Source organism: Rattus norvegicus, chromosome 17, assembly GCF_021556685.1.
Source record: "Rattus norvegicus strain SHRSP/BbbUtx chromosome 17, alternate assembly SHRSP_T2T, whole genome shotgun sequence".
Classification (NCBI taxonomy): domain Eukaryota; kingdom Metazoa; phylum Chordata; class Mammalia; order Rodentia; family Muridae; genus Rattus; species Rattus norvegicus.
This window is the reverse complement of record NC_141550.1, coordinates 81,814,302-81,830,000: the sequence shown is the minus strand read 5'-3', so window position 1 is coordinate 81,830,000 and position 15,699 is coordinate 81,814,302. Positions and strand designations below refer to the sequence as shown.

The 15,699-nt window shown below is 45.9% G+C and overlaps 1 protein-coding gene across 5 annotated transcripts in view; it reads left to right on the top strand.

Annotated features, from left to right (window-relative positions):
* The window catches only part of Fam171a1 (family with sequence similarity 171, member A1), a 125,312-nt gene extending 121,892 nt beyond the window's left edge, over positions 1-3,420 (top strand). For all 5 annotated transcript variants that reach the window (XM_087591495.1, XM_087591496.1, XM_087591497.1 and 2 more), the window contains 1 exon segment: positions 418-3,420. In XM_087591495.1, the coding sequence (XP_087447621.1) occupies positions 418-2,113 (1,696 nt within the window). In that variant the 3' untranslated portion in view covers positions 2,114-3,420.
* Positions 3,421-15,699: the final 12,279 nt, after the last annotated feature.

Here is a 15,699-nt window from a genome sequence, read left to right as displayed (position 1 = left end):
ACAAGCACACATGTGCACCCCTACAGAAACACACACCAAGAAAGCAAAGAGGTTGACAGATGTTACACAATTCAGTCCTATTCCTGAACAGTCACTAAGAGATGAACTCAAGATCAAAGCAAAATTAATTTCATTTCAATGCTGTAATCTGTTACTTTAGGAAGAATGTTCATTGCCAACTCCTGGGTCTTCCTTGTTGGATAGAGAACGTGGCTTCTCTATAAAATCCTGAGCCTCCAAACCCTAGGTTTCTCTATTCTGGGTTTAAAATGAGAGTGTGAGTGTGGAGTGAGGACGCTTCTTTGGGGTGCTTATAAATTGTTTTGTTTTTCCTCGTGGAAATTGATAGGATTTTACCCAAAACATTGCCATTGTGAGTCTCTCACTTCTGTCTTTGTGTCACCTGCTTGGTTGCAGGAGGAAATGCTTGAAACCCCGTCAGCATCACAGAAAGCTACATCTCCCCCCAGTTCTGGAGAGCTCCAAGAGGGATCAGTCAACGTCCATGTCTCACATCAACTTGCTGTTTTCCCGTCGAGCGTCAGATTACCCTGGACCTCTGTCTGTCTCCAGCCATAGCCGCCCAGAGGCTCCAGGGACAAAGGAATTGATGGGCGGGGTGCATTTAGAAATGATGTCCCCCAATGGGGAGGGGGACCTGCACACACCCATGCTAAAGCTCTCCTACAGTACCTCACAAGAATTTAGCTCCCGGGAGGAGCTGCTGTCCCACAAAGAAGAGGATAAAAGCCAAACATCTTTTGATAACTTAACCCCGAGTGGGACGCTGGGGAAAGAGTACCATAAGTCTGTGGAGATTTTTCCCTTGAAAGCAAGAAAATCTATGGAGAAGGAAGGCTACCAGGCCCCCAGCAACGATGACTACAGAGGTAGTTACAATACTGTGCTCTCCCAGCCTTCATTTGAGAAGCAAGATCAAGAAGGCCTGACATCGGCAGGAAGCAAACTCACCATTCAGGAACACATGTACCATGTACCCTTATCCCCTGGGAAAGAGCAACTGCTGGACCGCAGACCTACTGAATGTATGATGTCACGGTCTGTCGATCACCTGGAGAGACCTACTTCCTTCCCGAGGCCGGGCCAGTTGATCTGCTGTAGTTCCGTGGACCAAGTCAATGACAGCGTTTACAGGAAAGTGTTGCCTGCCTTGGTCATCCCGGCTCATTACATGAAACTTCCAGGGGACCACTCGTATGTGAGCCAGCCTCTGGTGGTCCCCGCTGACCAGCAGCTGGAAATAGGAAGGCTCCAAGCCGAGCTGTCCAACCCCCACGCGGGGATCTTCCCACACCCGTCCTCTCAGATCCAAGGCCAACCCTTGTCTTCCCAGGCAATCTCCCAGCAGCACCTACAGGATGCGGGAGCGCGGGAGTGGAGCTCTCAGAATGCACCCATGTCAGAGTCACTTTCCATCCCAGCATCCCTGAATGATGCAGCCTTGGCTCAAATGAACAGCGAGGTGCAGCTCCTGACTGAAAAGGCGCTGATGGAACTGGGGGGTGGGAAGCCACTTCCGCACCCTCGGGCGTGGTTTGTCTCGCTGGACGGAAGGTCCAACGCTCATGTTAGACATTCGTACATTGATCTCCAAAGAGCTGGAAGAAATGGAAGTAATGATGCCAGTTTGGACTCTGGCGTGGATATGAATGAACCAAAATCTGCCCGGAAGGGAAGGGGAGACCCTTTGTCTCTCCAGCAGAGCCACCCGCCTCTCCAGGAGCACCAGCAAAAAGACCCCAGAGCTCCCGACAGCGCCCCCTACACGCAGCTCGTGTACCTCGAGGACGTGGACCAGAGCCGTGGCGAGTGTGCGGCCACGGTCTGCGCCCCCGAGGACAGCGCACTGCGATGCTTGTTGGAAGGGTCAGGTCGGAGGAGTGGGGGGCAGCTGCCCAGCCTGCAGGAGGAGACAACCAAACGAACTTCAGATGTTCCCCTGGAGCCATTAGCCAGTCCCAACCAGAGAAGATCCGCCAACGATGAAGAGGAAGACGACGACGACGACGATGACGATGACCAAGGAGAAGATAAGAAAAGCCCCTGGCAAAAGCGAGAGGAAAGACCCTTGATGGCCTTCAATATCAAATGAGCCGTCGATAAGCCCCTAAATGCGGATTATAAAATTGCCAAATATCCTTTCTCATGAAAGCGCGTACCTGCGTGTGGAGAAGCTGAGGAGCGGAAACCATGCAAGTAAATGCTTACTGCATTGACATGGCGGCGGAATTACGGTTAGGACGCAGAGGGAAGGGTGACTGACAGATGCTGCCCCTCCAGGAAGGTGGCTGGGAGACGTCAGTCATTCTATGGACCTGGCTTGTCGCAGTAGGGATGCTGACAAACCACGTGTGGAATTGCTATGCTCCAAGGATCACCTCAGTTCTCCCTCAGATTCTGGAAACAGATGAAACAAACTCTCTTTGCATTGTTTGAACCCTCCATCCTGTCATGATAACACTACTGTGAAGCTCTCACTGGGAAAGTTGGGTGGCGAGTACTTCCCGGAAGTCGGTGTTACCCGGAAGTCGGTGTTATCTCAAAAGAAAGCTATGCATTGCTGCTGCTTTTTTACTTTGCTTCAGTTAGGTCTCTCTCTCTCTCTCTCTCTCTCTCTCTCTCTCTCTCTCTCTCTCTCTCTCTCCTCTCTCTCTGGTGGGAGGGGTTGTTTTTTCTGTCTCTGAAGTACAACTCAGTTTCAGCTGTAAAATTTCAGTTTCCTTGTCTCAGTCTATTCTACTTCTCCGTGGTCGGTTTCAGTGTCTCCCTTCAGGAGCTCAGAACCCGGGTGTCGGCTCTTAACATCTCTAAGCCCTTTAATGAATTGTACTAAAGGTTTTGTTTTTTTTTAATCAGCTGAGAGTCCCTCAATTCTGGTCCCATTAACTCCAAGTGCCTTTTTTACAGTGACAACAGACAGTCCCTCGGTTTCATGTTTTTTCGTAACCCTTTCGATTGAACTGCCTGGATTTTATATAAAGTTACTAAGCGATACCTTGTTCTTTGAACTGCATGCTGCCAAGTGCCGTTCGTACCCAGCATCCTCATTTCAACACAGTATACGCTCTAGTTATCCTGTGTAACGTGGGTCTGTTTAGCTAAGATAGACTAGAGGACACTGTAGAGATGCCCTTCCTACTCCATCCCTTGGCCACTGTGGTGGTTCCACTGGCTGTTTGTATATAGGGTTACGCATTAACTCTGGACTCCTGTGGGCCCTTCCTGCTCACAGAACACGAGAGTGCGGGCTGAGCACGGGGATCGAGCCTTTTAAAGAACACTCGTGTATTGTCCAAAAGTGCCAGAGTGACTGACTCTTCTGCGCATTCTCCTTTAAGAGCTGCTTGGTTGTCCAAAAAAATGAAAACTCAAAATAAACTTGAAAGAAGGAAAAAAAAATAACGTGTTCGTTCTGATTCATTCTAAGCCCTTGTCTGTCGGGAATCTGGCGATAAGACGCTGCTGTTCTGTGACTGGAAGGGAGACTTCAGTGTTGGAGGGTTGTGAATGCATGACCACCAGGAATTAGTACCAGGATTTAAAAAAAAAAAAAATCCACCTTTGTCTTTAGTCTCACCCAAGAACACATGATAACATACTAGTAATGTTTTAGGTAAGGAGAGGTATCTGCATTTTATGAGAAACCACTGTTGTTGTTTTGTTTTGTTTTGTTTTTGTTTCTTATGCTGGAGATCATTTTGTCTTGCAACAGTTTCAGGAAGGGTTTGTTAAATAGCCAGGGCTATCCCAGGTATGTGACCTTGTCATCAGAATTATCTATTAATGGAGAGCTGAGGATGTGGCTCAGTTGGTAGTGTTTGCTTGGCACATGTGACCATCCTGTTACCACATAAAAGCAAGTGGGTCAGTGCACACCTACAACGCCAGCACACAGCGTGGGACCGGTGGGGCAGCCTAAGATATACACGAGGAGTTACAGGACTTCCCCATCTCAAAGGAAGTGACTGGAGATGCTGTCAGAATGTGGGGAAAGCCAGTGGGGACAAACGATGGCAGCTACGGTATATCAGCAGCCATACCAAGCCGTCAGTCTTAAATTCCACGTGAATCTAAAATTAATGGTGCTGACTCTTCTTGTCTGAATTCTCAAATGGGGATTCTTCTTAATATTTTACTTTAAAAGGAGAAAATAGTTGAGACAGTCCTGACAGCTGGACGGCTAGGTAGACAAGAGACAGTGGTTTAACCAGTGTGGCCGGTAGGACTCATGTAGGAAACACTGTCACCCATAGGTGGCAGGTAAGTCCTTGCTGACTTTCCTGCAACTTGAAGGACTCCTTTGTCAATCCCACAGAAGGAAGCGTTGCCTCTTCAGGAACACCCAAGGCCTGACCTTAGCCATGGGGGTGGAAGGGAGAACACTGGGAGGTCTCCCTGCTGGCCCCCAGCCCTTCACAGCTGTGTCTGTGGCTTCCTGCCAATGAGATTACAAACTTGGTGTGTCAGTGTCCAGGAGAGCCTTCCATGTAGCCTGTAGAAAACACGCAACGTGCCAACTATCCACTCTGGTTCTAGAGACCCGACAGGAAGAGCTTGCACCGTGGGATCTAAGTACTGGGCAGGTAGCAGTTGTCACAGCACACCTGGGTTTGCAGAAACGGAACTGCTTCTGACAAGGAGACCTTCATCTCCTACTAGAGTTGTCCACAGTGAGCTCCAGACTTTTTTTTTCTCCTCAGAAAGCAAGCACTGAAGGTGACATTGAAATCCCCTAAACAAAGCACCCATAGCTGCAGTCTTTAAACAATTCATGTACCTTCCCTCGAGCCTGGTGAGCGCCGGGAGAGTGAAATATGTCCCAGTGCTTCACATCAATGTCAGACAACCAAGGCCATGAAAGACACCTCGCTCCTGCCACCTAGTGGTCAGTTCTCATCTCCCTGGAGAAGAGCAGGGCCAACCCAGACTCTCTCTGGGTGGGCTGTGTGAACGTGGGGAACAGCCCTGGTTCTGTCTTCCAGGTAGGGTGGGAGATGGAAGTGGTCTAACGGGGTCCGTGTTGTTCCTGCCTGGAAACAAACGTCCTGAGGCAATAATGAGGTTGGTTTGAAATTTGGGGGAAGATTATACAGCGTTCTTCTTTATTTTACGCCTAACGAACTAAATGGGGGCTTGGTGGCAAAATGAATGAAAGTTGCTCCACTGGGGAAGAGCCTGCTATCAGGGAAGGAATTTAAGCTATAAATGCTCTTAATAATAAAATGCAGAATACTCTATTGTACGCTCTTGGACAGTTGACTCTGCCTTTGGTGGTGATTGTCATGAGTACTTTGGCACGGACATTGTCACTCCTTGAATTAATGACTAGGATAACGAATGTCAGCACATCTCTTAGTCACAACCATGGAGTGGCACCTTTGCTGATCCAGTGTTAGAACTCTGGATGAATAGACCCCCGACTCCTCATTGCTGACCATCTCATAATGTACCCAGACGTAATACCGCTTTAAGATCACTCGGGGGTTTGGGGGGTGGGGGATCAACATGTTCAACTTTGCTCTTCCTAATGAACAGCTCGAGCCTCTGCTGGTGGTCTCTGTCTGCTCCTGTGGTATCAGACTTCCACTGTGACCAATTTCAGGCAGCCAGTGTGATGCCCCAGTACCCACGAGTTTGGAATAGATGCTTGCTGTCTCAGTGACACCATTTGCCCGCTAAACCCACAGTGGAATAATAATAATAGCAGAATGGCTAACCCATGTTGTTCAAGGATCAGAGACTTGCAGGTCTGCCTACTCTGAAGTTTTAAAATTTTTTGCTGCATTTGTTTGTTTATTGGGTGGAGTACTCATGCCACAGTGTGCCCATGAAGATCAGAAAACAGCTTACAGGGGTCAGTAAATTGTTTCCTTCCACCACATGGGTGGAACCTGGGAATTGAACTCGGGCTGTGAGGGCTGATGATAGACACCTTTACCCCATGTGTCATCTTGCCAGCCTCACTGTATTTTTCTGTTACTTTTTGAGACGGGGTTTCACTCTAGCCTCAGACTTGCCTGGAATCTGCAAGCTTCCTACTTAACTCTCATGCACGCTGGGTTAAGACCTAACTGGGACCACACCCAGCTGCACTATGCCCTTCAGATCAATTAGAGGCGTGGGGAGTATAAATTCTGGATTCTGTGAAGGCACCTGTTGCCAACGAGTAGCAAGTTAATGCCTTGTTGACAGCCATCTTGCTGTCACAAGTAGCATCCATGCATAGTGCTGGAGTCCCGTGTAGAGCTCTCAAGCATGAGAGGGCTGTGATATGCCTCGCAGAGCTATATGTCTGCTAGAGAGGCTTTGCTCAGGTCTGGGTTACACTGCTAGCAAAGCTAACGGGTGAGTGCCAGCGGTGTGGCTCAGCTAGTCGTGCTTGCCTGACATGCACGGGGCCTTAGACCCGCCCCCAGCACTGAATAACTGAGCACGCTGTGCATGAAGTTAATCCCAGCATCCAGGACCAAGGTGCAAGAGGATCAGCAGTTCAAGGTCATCTTCTGGTCAAGGTCAAGTTTAACAGCCTACAGGAAGCTTGCCAGGAAGGAAGGAAGGAAGGAAGGAAGGAAGGAAGGAAGGAAGGAAGGAAGAGAGCAAGAAAAAGGAGGACAGAGAGAACCAAAGAAAGGAGAAAGACAAACAATGTGTAGTACATAGGTAGCATTAAGCAGAAACATACAGGGGCTGGAGGGATTGCTCAGTGGTTAGAGCACTGACTGCTCTTCCAGAGGTCCTGAGTTCAAATCCCAGCAACCTCATGGTGGCTCACGACCATCTGTAATGGGATCTGGTGCCCTCTTCTGGTGTGTCTGAAGACAGCTACAGTGTACTTATAATAAATAAATCTTTTTTAAAAATTTAAAAAAAAAAAAGCAGAAACATACAAAACCACTCTAACCAGAGGCATGCAGCGACCTATCCCGTATTCCCCGAGGAGCCCCGGTGTGTACTAATTTCATGCTGGTAGAACTCACGGATGTAACTTCTGTGGACAGTAAGAACTGACCATAGGAAAAAAATGAGAATGAGTTTTAAGTAGGAATGATGTTTACTTTAATACGATCGAACCGTAGAGCTGCAACATTAACTCTTACACTGTCAGTGCCTGATGGCTAACCTGCAAAGTCCACGAAGTTCTAAGCATGTCTTAACTCAGTGATCACTGAGTCCACTCAGTTCTAACTCAGTGATCAGGACAGAGAGAAATAAATGAACAAAGGTGTCCCTTCCCCTGTACATGGCCTCTTGTTTTTGGGGTTATTTTTAATTATTTACTTAGTTTGTCTATGTGTATATGGGTGTGTGTATGTATATATATATATATATGTGTGTGTGTGTGTGTGTGTGTGTGTGTGTGTGTGTGTGTGTGTGTGTGTACAAATGTGTGGACGGCAAAGAGAATTTCCAGGAATCAGTTTTTACCTTCTACTTTATTGGAGGAGGGTCTGTCGTGTTTCTGCTCCCACATGCATGCTCCAAGCCAGCTGGTCTGCAGGCTTCAGGGCAGTTCTCCTATGTCTGCCTCCTCTCTCTCTCTCTCTCACTGTCCACTGTAAGTGCTGTAATCACAGATGCATGCTACTATATCCAGGAGGTCCTGCATGCACGTGGTACACGCGCATTCTTGTAGGCAAAATACTTATACACATAGAGTAAAAAGAATAAGGTGGCGAGAACAGAAGATACCTAGGGGGGCTGGGGATTTAGCTCAGTGGTAGAGCGCTTACCTAGGAAGCGCAAGACCCTGGGTTAGGTCCCCAGCTCCGAAAAAAAAGAACCAAAAAAAAAAAAAGAAAAAAAAGAAGATACCTAGGATTGACCTCTGGACTCCACTGACATACAGACATGTATACACACACATCTCGCATGTACACACAAGAACATGTACGACACATATACTACACACAGACAAAACCAAGAAGTCAGTGTTTGTGCGATAATGTGAGTTAAACTATGAACTATTCCACTTCTCCACGTTTTTCCACTGATTCTAAAGGGCGTATACTTTGGTTACATATTCAGTTATTTGGTTATACAATTCAGTCATCAAAACCTACCATGCAGAGATGATCCCTGCTGGCATTTCATGGTTTTCCCTGAACTCTTTTTACCCACATAAACATGTATTTCCTTAAGTTGTTTTTTTTTAATATTGGTAATGAGCTGACTTGAGTCAGTAAAGAACTTGCTGTGCAATCGTGAGGCTCCGAGTTCCATCCCCAGACCCTAGGTAACACGCCAGATGTGGTAATGCTCCTAGTTCTGGAGAGGCAGAAACAGGCAGATCCCCGAGGCTTGCTGGCCAGTCGGTCTAGCCTACTCAACAAGCCCCAGGATATGAAGCCTTATCTTACAAAAGCAAGCTAAACAGTGCCCCAGGAATGACACCTGAGGCTGACCTCTGGTCTCAAATGCACACATACCTGCACATACTAGTGAACACACACACACACACACACACACACACACACACACACTTTTTCTTTCTGCCTTTTGAAGTTTCAGATAGAAGCCTTTAAACTGGGAAAATGTAGGTGAAGCCACTCATCAGAACTCAGGGTCCAAAGTGGGCAGTGGGCACTGAGGAAAATCTAGTGTCCTCTCTAGATGCAGTCCTGCTGCAGAATGTGGGAGGGCACCATGAGAGAATGCATCTCAGACCATGGCAAGTGACAGACAACATCACTGAGGCGACAGAGACCCAGTCAGTAAAACTCAGCAAAGATAAAAATATTGAGGTTTGGTCTTGCTGTGTGTTGTAAGGCTAAGTGTGACCCGTAAGACCTGGAGACCATGTAGGCCCAAGGGAGGCTATGTGACCCCGTCCCCAAGTTATTTCTGATTCGTAAATAAAGATGCTAACAGCCAATAGCTGGGTGGAAGAGACATAGGTAGGGTTTAGGATTCCCAGGCTTGGGGTTGGAGGAAAAGCTTGAAAAGAAGGCAGAGGAGGAAGAGAGAGCATGAGTTGGGTGAGTCATAAAAATGTGGCCCTGGGGCTGGCCAATTGGAGTTAAGAGTGGCCCAGATGAAACATAGTAAGTAAGAGCTCGGGGTTCTCAGAAGGAAAGTAGATTCTAATAGCATAGAGGGTAGATATCTGCCCATCTCTCGTGCTGCTTAAGGTTTATTGTAAACAATAAAAGTTGTGTGCCTTTTATCAGGGAAGTGAATGATCAAAGGCAGGACAGGAACCCTGGGTTGGGATTAAAATTTTCAATCACAAATAAATGCATAACACTTAAAGCACTGAGGAAAGTGAGCCCCAGTCTATGGGATGGTGCCTCATCTTCAAGAGGGGTGTCCCTCACCATTTGTGAAGATATAGCCCCCTTGTTATACACCTCAGAGTTCCTTCCATCAGCTAAGCACCCCTCAGTTCACTTAACTACCACACAAAGACAAGCAAGCAAGGTTAGAGGTTAGAGATCAAAGTCCACCATCTCTTAAATTCTCTCTCTCTCTCTCTCTCTCTCTCTCTCTCTCTCTCTCTCTCTCTCTCTGTGTGTGTGTGTGTGTGTGAGTGTGTGTGTGTGCACGCTGCGTATATGCTTGTTAGTGTGCATATGTGCATATGTAATGTCGGCTGCCTTCCTTGATCTCTTTCTATATTTTTTTTTTTTGAGACAATGTCTCCCACTGAATCTGAAGTTCATGGCTTTGGCTAGACTGGTCGGCCAATGATCTCCAGGGATCTGCCTGTCTCTGTCTCCCAGCCCTGGGGTAAGAAGCATTCTCCACACAACTTTCTATGCATGTTAAGAATCCCCAGCTCAGTGAAGGGGTTTGCAACCCCATAAGAACAACAATGCCAACCAACCAGAGCTCCCAGGGACTAAACCACTACACAAAGACTATGCATGGATAGACCCATGGCTCCAGCTGCTTATGTAGCAGAGGATGGCCTTGTTTGGGCACCAATGGAAGGAGAAGCCTTTGGTCCTGCCAAGGCTGGACCCCCCAGTGTAAGGGAATGTCAGGGGGGTGGGAAGGGGGAGGGTGGTTGGGGAGGGGAACACCCTTATAGAAAAAGGGGAGGGGGATGGTATAGGGGGCTTATGTCCGGGAAACTGGGAAAGGGAATAACATTTGAAATGTAAATAAAAAATATCCAATAATAAAATAAACTAAAAAAAGAACCCCAGCTCAGGTCCTCATGTTGATGCATTAGGCCCCTTTATCAACTGAGCCATATCTCCAGCCCCATGTTTTTTGGACTTTTATAGCAAGCTTTGGCATCGTGGAAACCTGTTAGAATGCAGGTTGCTGTGGTCTGTAGAATAGAAGGAAGCGGGTGGAAAGGAGGAGATCAATTGTCAAACAGATGGCAACATATCCAGTTGAATATCTTAAGTGGGAAGTTTCAAGTCTGTCCCCCTGCCTCCTTGTAACTATTTTATAGTTGTGAATATAGACACACGAAAACACCTAAGCAAATGGCTTCTGCCCTTCACAGTAATTGTGACTTACTGGGTGCTCTGGTGCCCCCAAAGTGCTTCACCATTCTTGCAAGACATTTGCACACAGACAGGATGAATGGGGGTTGAAGAGCCTACTTATTTGGAACATGAAGGTCCACGATGCTCTCATGTGAGAAGAAACTAAGAGGGGACATGCTGGCAGCGAGTGAGCGTGTGAGGACTGGGTCCCATCGCCTCACACCTGGCCCAGGGTGCAGCCATCTTTCCAGGCTACCTGTCTATCTCTTGTTCGTTCATGTTTTCTGCCACCTGGACACAGTCTCTACACAGTAACTAACCTCAGGCACTGTAAGCCATGCTGATTAGTCAATGTCCAGGATGGTAGAAAGGACTCTGGGCTTGGAGTCAAAAGCTCTGGCCGCCATCCTTCCTCAGCTGACCAGACGATGGGGAACGTCTCTTCACCAGAAAGTAGAAGGAGATCTTTGCTCTCCTCAGATCTCTGGGGGGCTGGATTCACATATAACAATGGGTGTAAAGCTCCCCTGTAAACTATAAACTATACGATATATTATATATAATAATATATAACGCACAGGTATCGGGGGGTTGGTGTTCCTCTCATTCCATGTCCTGTAATTACCTCATCCTCCTGCTGAGAGCCATGGTGGTTTTATTCTGTTATATCTGATGCTTCATGATCTTGCTTAAGAAAATGGTATTTTTTAAAAAGTAGGGTCTCTTCCTAGTGTAGCTCTCTACAATCTTCAGTTGCAGAAGTAGTATTTTGCCAGCTATTTGAGGTTCGGCAAGTGGATCCATGGAGGTGGGGCCTCCTCCTTGGATGTCTTAGATGCATAGCATGTTCACACACCCATGGGATGCCAAGACTCCCGAAAATACAGACAACACTGAACTCCCATATGTGGAATGTTCTGTTCCATGTGATAATGTGATTTATGGATTACACATGGTAGGAAATTGCTAGCAATCACTAACAATAAAAAATAAAAATCGAAGTCTATCCTGAACAACATGCATTCAATCTTAAAAAAAAAAAGAGAGAGAGAGAGTTCATAAGTAACTAATAGGTGGGCAGCATGTATAGTTTGAGTCACAGTGGACAAAGGAATGGTTCCTATCCTGAGCAGGAAAGAATATGGGGTATAAAATGTCATTGCACAATTCTGGAAGCTATAATCTACGACTTCCAAGACATTTGTTTCTACAATTTTCCTTCTAATATGTCCCGACTGTGGTTGAACATGGGGTTACTGAAACCACAGAATGCAAATCGTCAGAAAGAGGAAAACTGCTGTAAATACTTCAAAGGGACTTACAGGGGCTGGGGAAAGGCTCAGATGGTAAGAAAGCTTGCAGCTCCTGGGGAGGACAAGAGTCCCATTCCCAGCACCCATATCATTCATGTTGGGTCACTCACACCCAACGGTAACTCCAGCCCCCAGTCATCTGACACCCTCTTCTGGTATCCACATATACTGACATTCATGTATACACATGAGTGAAAAAAAAAACTTTACAAAGTGTAAGTGTGCAGTGTGCTAACTACCCTGTGGTTGCAAAGGACAGGACTTCCTAGTTAAGGACACTGGGGAGGCCTGGTATGCTGGTGTAGATGTAAATTTCATGTGTGTTTGGTTGGATAAAGGATGCCCACACTGCTTGGTTAAACGTACCTACGAGGGTGTTTCAGGATGAGATCAGCAGGGCAGCAGGCAAGAATATGCCCCTCCCCATTGTGGTGGGCACCATCCAACCCAGCAAAGATCTGAAGACTACGAAGGACACAGGAAAGAGGAATTGCCTGCTTCTCTCTTCTGTTCCACTACTTGGGCTGAGTCATTTCCTCTCATCTTGTTCCACCATTGGACGGGAACTTATCACTGATCCTCTTGATGGTCATGCCTTCAATCTGAAACTGAGTTATTTGACCAGCATTCCTTGGTTTCTAGATTATAAGTACCAGAGACACCAAACCCATATGTATACATAGCCTATTAATATACAATATGAAATTATGTATATCATACATATATTGCATATACAAACAGATACACACACATATCCTATTGGTTCCTCTCTATAGAGAGACCTTAGTTATAATCAAGAAGTAAAACAAGAGAACCAGTGCTTTTCAACCTGCCCCTTTGTGATAGCTTGTGTATGCCTGACCCAGGCACTATTAGGGGGTGTGGCCTTGTTGGAGTAGGTGTGTCACTGTGGGCATGGGCTTTAAGACCCTCATCCTAGTTGCCTGGATCCCAGTCTTCTCCTAGCTGCCTTCCGATGAAGATGTAGAACTCTCAGCTCCTCCTGCACCATTCCTGACTGGACGCTGTCATGCTCCCACATTGATGGTACTGGACTGAACTCTGAACCTGTAAGCCAGCCCCAATTAAATGTTGCCCTTTATAAGACTTGCCTTAGTCATGGTGTCTGTTCACAGCAGTAAAACCCTAACTAAGACAACCTTGCTTGGTCTCTCACAGTTGGTGTTGTTTATGGTTCAGGCAGGTGATGTTCTTGACTCCTATATCCAAAAACATTGACATGCTATTACCCAAACTACGATGTCCTGCCATCTGAGCAGAGACCCAGATGCTTCATCCACAGACATTCTCTCCAGCCCACCCCGCTGCCTCACAGAGATAAACTCCAGGGAGGTGGACAGATCTTGATACTTCTTCCTAAAAGTGGACTCGGTGAGAGTTCAAGCAGGGAAAGGACCTTGTATATTGTATGTTGTATCATCAATGTATATGGTTCTCTCTGTCCTCTCTTTGTCTCTCTCTGTGTCTCTCTGTCTCTCCCTCTCTCCTCTCTCTCTCCCTCCCTCTCTCCCTCTATATCTCTCCCTCTTTCCCTCTCCTACCCCCCTCTTCTTCTCTCTCCCTCTTCCCCTCTACCTCTCTCTGTGTACTGTTTCTCAGAATGCTAACATTCTTGATACATCATATAACATAATTATAAATTCCTTCCAAAAGCACAGAAATGGTTTGCTGATATCCCAAGTAATCCTGGGAGACTCATCTTTACATCTACAATGATGTGTTCTAGAGCTCTATGACACAAGTCCTTTTAAAGGAGGAAGGTAGAAAAGCTATAATAAGATAAAATGTCTAGTAGTGGAATTTGCATGCTGGGTAACAGAAGGCTCACCCCCCACCCCCAGTGTAAGGGAATGTCAGGGCGGGGAGACAGGAAGTGGGGGTGGATGGGTGAGGGAACACCCTCATAGAAAAAGGGGAAACGGAGGGGATAGGGGGTTCATGGACGGGAAACTGGGAACGGCGGGAACATTTGAAATGTAAATAAATTTTTAAAAATCCAATAAAAAAGTGATGTAAATTTTAAGAATATTGGTATAGAAATAAATGCTTCAAATCAAAAGAAGAAGGAAGAGGAGGAGGGGGAGGAGGGGGGGGGAGGAGGAAGAAGAAGAAGAGGAAGAGGAAGAGGAAGAGGAAGAGGAAGAGGAAGAAGAAGAAGAAGAAGAAGAAGAAGAAGAAGAAGAAGAAGAAGAAGAAGAAGAAGAAGAAGAAGAAGAAGAAGAAGAAGACAACGACGATGACACACCACAGAGAAACAGTGGTGTTAGACATGGAATTGCGACTTGGAACAACATGCACCAACCAGCTACATTTTTCCCATTCCAAGAGGCAAAATGAGAGAAATGTAAAAGTGAGAGAAAGCTAGAAGGTCCTTTTCAAGGAGAAATTTGCCTTTTTTCTTTACTGAAGAGAGAAAACAAGTTGGAAAAGGAGCTTTGGAAGGGGCATCACAGACCAGATATGGTTCTGGGTTAGAGAGAGCCTTGGGAGTCTTGGTTGGGACTTTCACTGGGCAGGGCTTCATGCTTGATCTGAGGTTTCTTTTCATGGCTGGAAGGCAAACTTACAGCTTGTGCATGCTAGATGAACATTCTTCTAGCAATGTTTCCTCTTCAGCCCAGAGAGCAGCTAGCTCCCTTGAATCATTGTAATTGTTTCACGAAGAAATAAATATCCAAGGATATCATGGTGATCAGCTACAAAATATTGTTATATGGGCATCAGTTTTCCTATAGAACAGTGGTCTTCAACCTTTTTTTTTTTGTTTGTTTGTTTTTTTTCCGGAGCTGGGGACCGAACCCAGGGCCTTGCGCATGCTAGGCAAGCGCTCTACCACTGAGCTAATCCCCAACCCCTTCAACCTTTTATATAGTTCGTCACTTTGTGGCTCCCCAACCATAACATTATTTCATTGTTACTTCATAACTGTAATTTCTGCTACTGTTGTGAATCATAATGTGAATAATTTTGAAGACAGATGTTTGCCGTAGAAGTTGCGACCCATAGGTTGAGAACCACTGCTGTAGAATAAAACTTAAACTATGGTTACTGTCTAGTGTGTCAATAGAAGTAACAGAACATGGTCCTGCTGTTGCTGGTGGTTAATGTTTGATCTCTTTATTCTCAAAAACTTATGTTATTAAATAAAACCCAAGAGGTATAATGTTTGTGTTTGGTCCCTAGTGCATTAGAGGAATCAGACTGAGCCCAGAGGAACATGAGTACCATCTCAAATACTTATAGGAGATGATTTGAAGGAACATAATCCAAGTGGAGGACAGGGCCTCCGGCTCTCCATGTTGTCATTTTAAAGCCAAATTTTTTTGGGTTAACTGAATCGATTCTGAATCTTCGGGAAGTCTTATGATTGGAAAACTAGTAAACAGATGGAAACTTCCAGAAACATCTATCGGAAGAATAATCTGGCCATCCAAATTTTTAGCACACTGAAGGTGAAAAATCTAGGATCTGAAATTTCTTTCATTCATTTTGGACCCTGAGAATTTCTCGGTGGGTATAAGGCTAAGTGGACAAGAAAGGGGAAGACAGGACACAGAGGAATGACAATGTACTCATGGGAAACACTGAGGGCTGGGGATGCAACACACTTGGTAGATTGCTGGCCTAGTAGGCAGAAAGGCCTGGATTCCTTCCCTAGCATCCCATAAACTGGTAATGGTGCTGCATGTCTGGGATCCCAGCACCTGGGAGGTGAAGACAAGAAGTTCAAGACCAGCTTTGGGCTACATGGGCCCTTGTCTCAATAATAATAATAATAATAATAATAATAATAATAATAATAATTAATAAATAATAATAATAATAATAGTTGTTATAAATAATTATGTTTTAAAACCATATTATCTGATAAATAAATTTACAAAACAATTTTAAGCACTAAG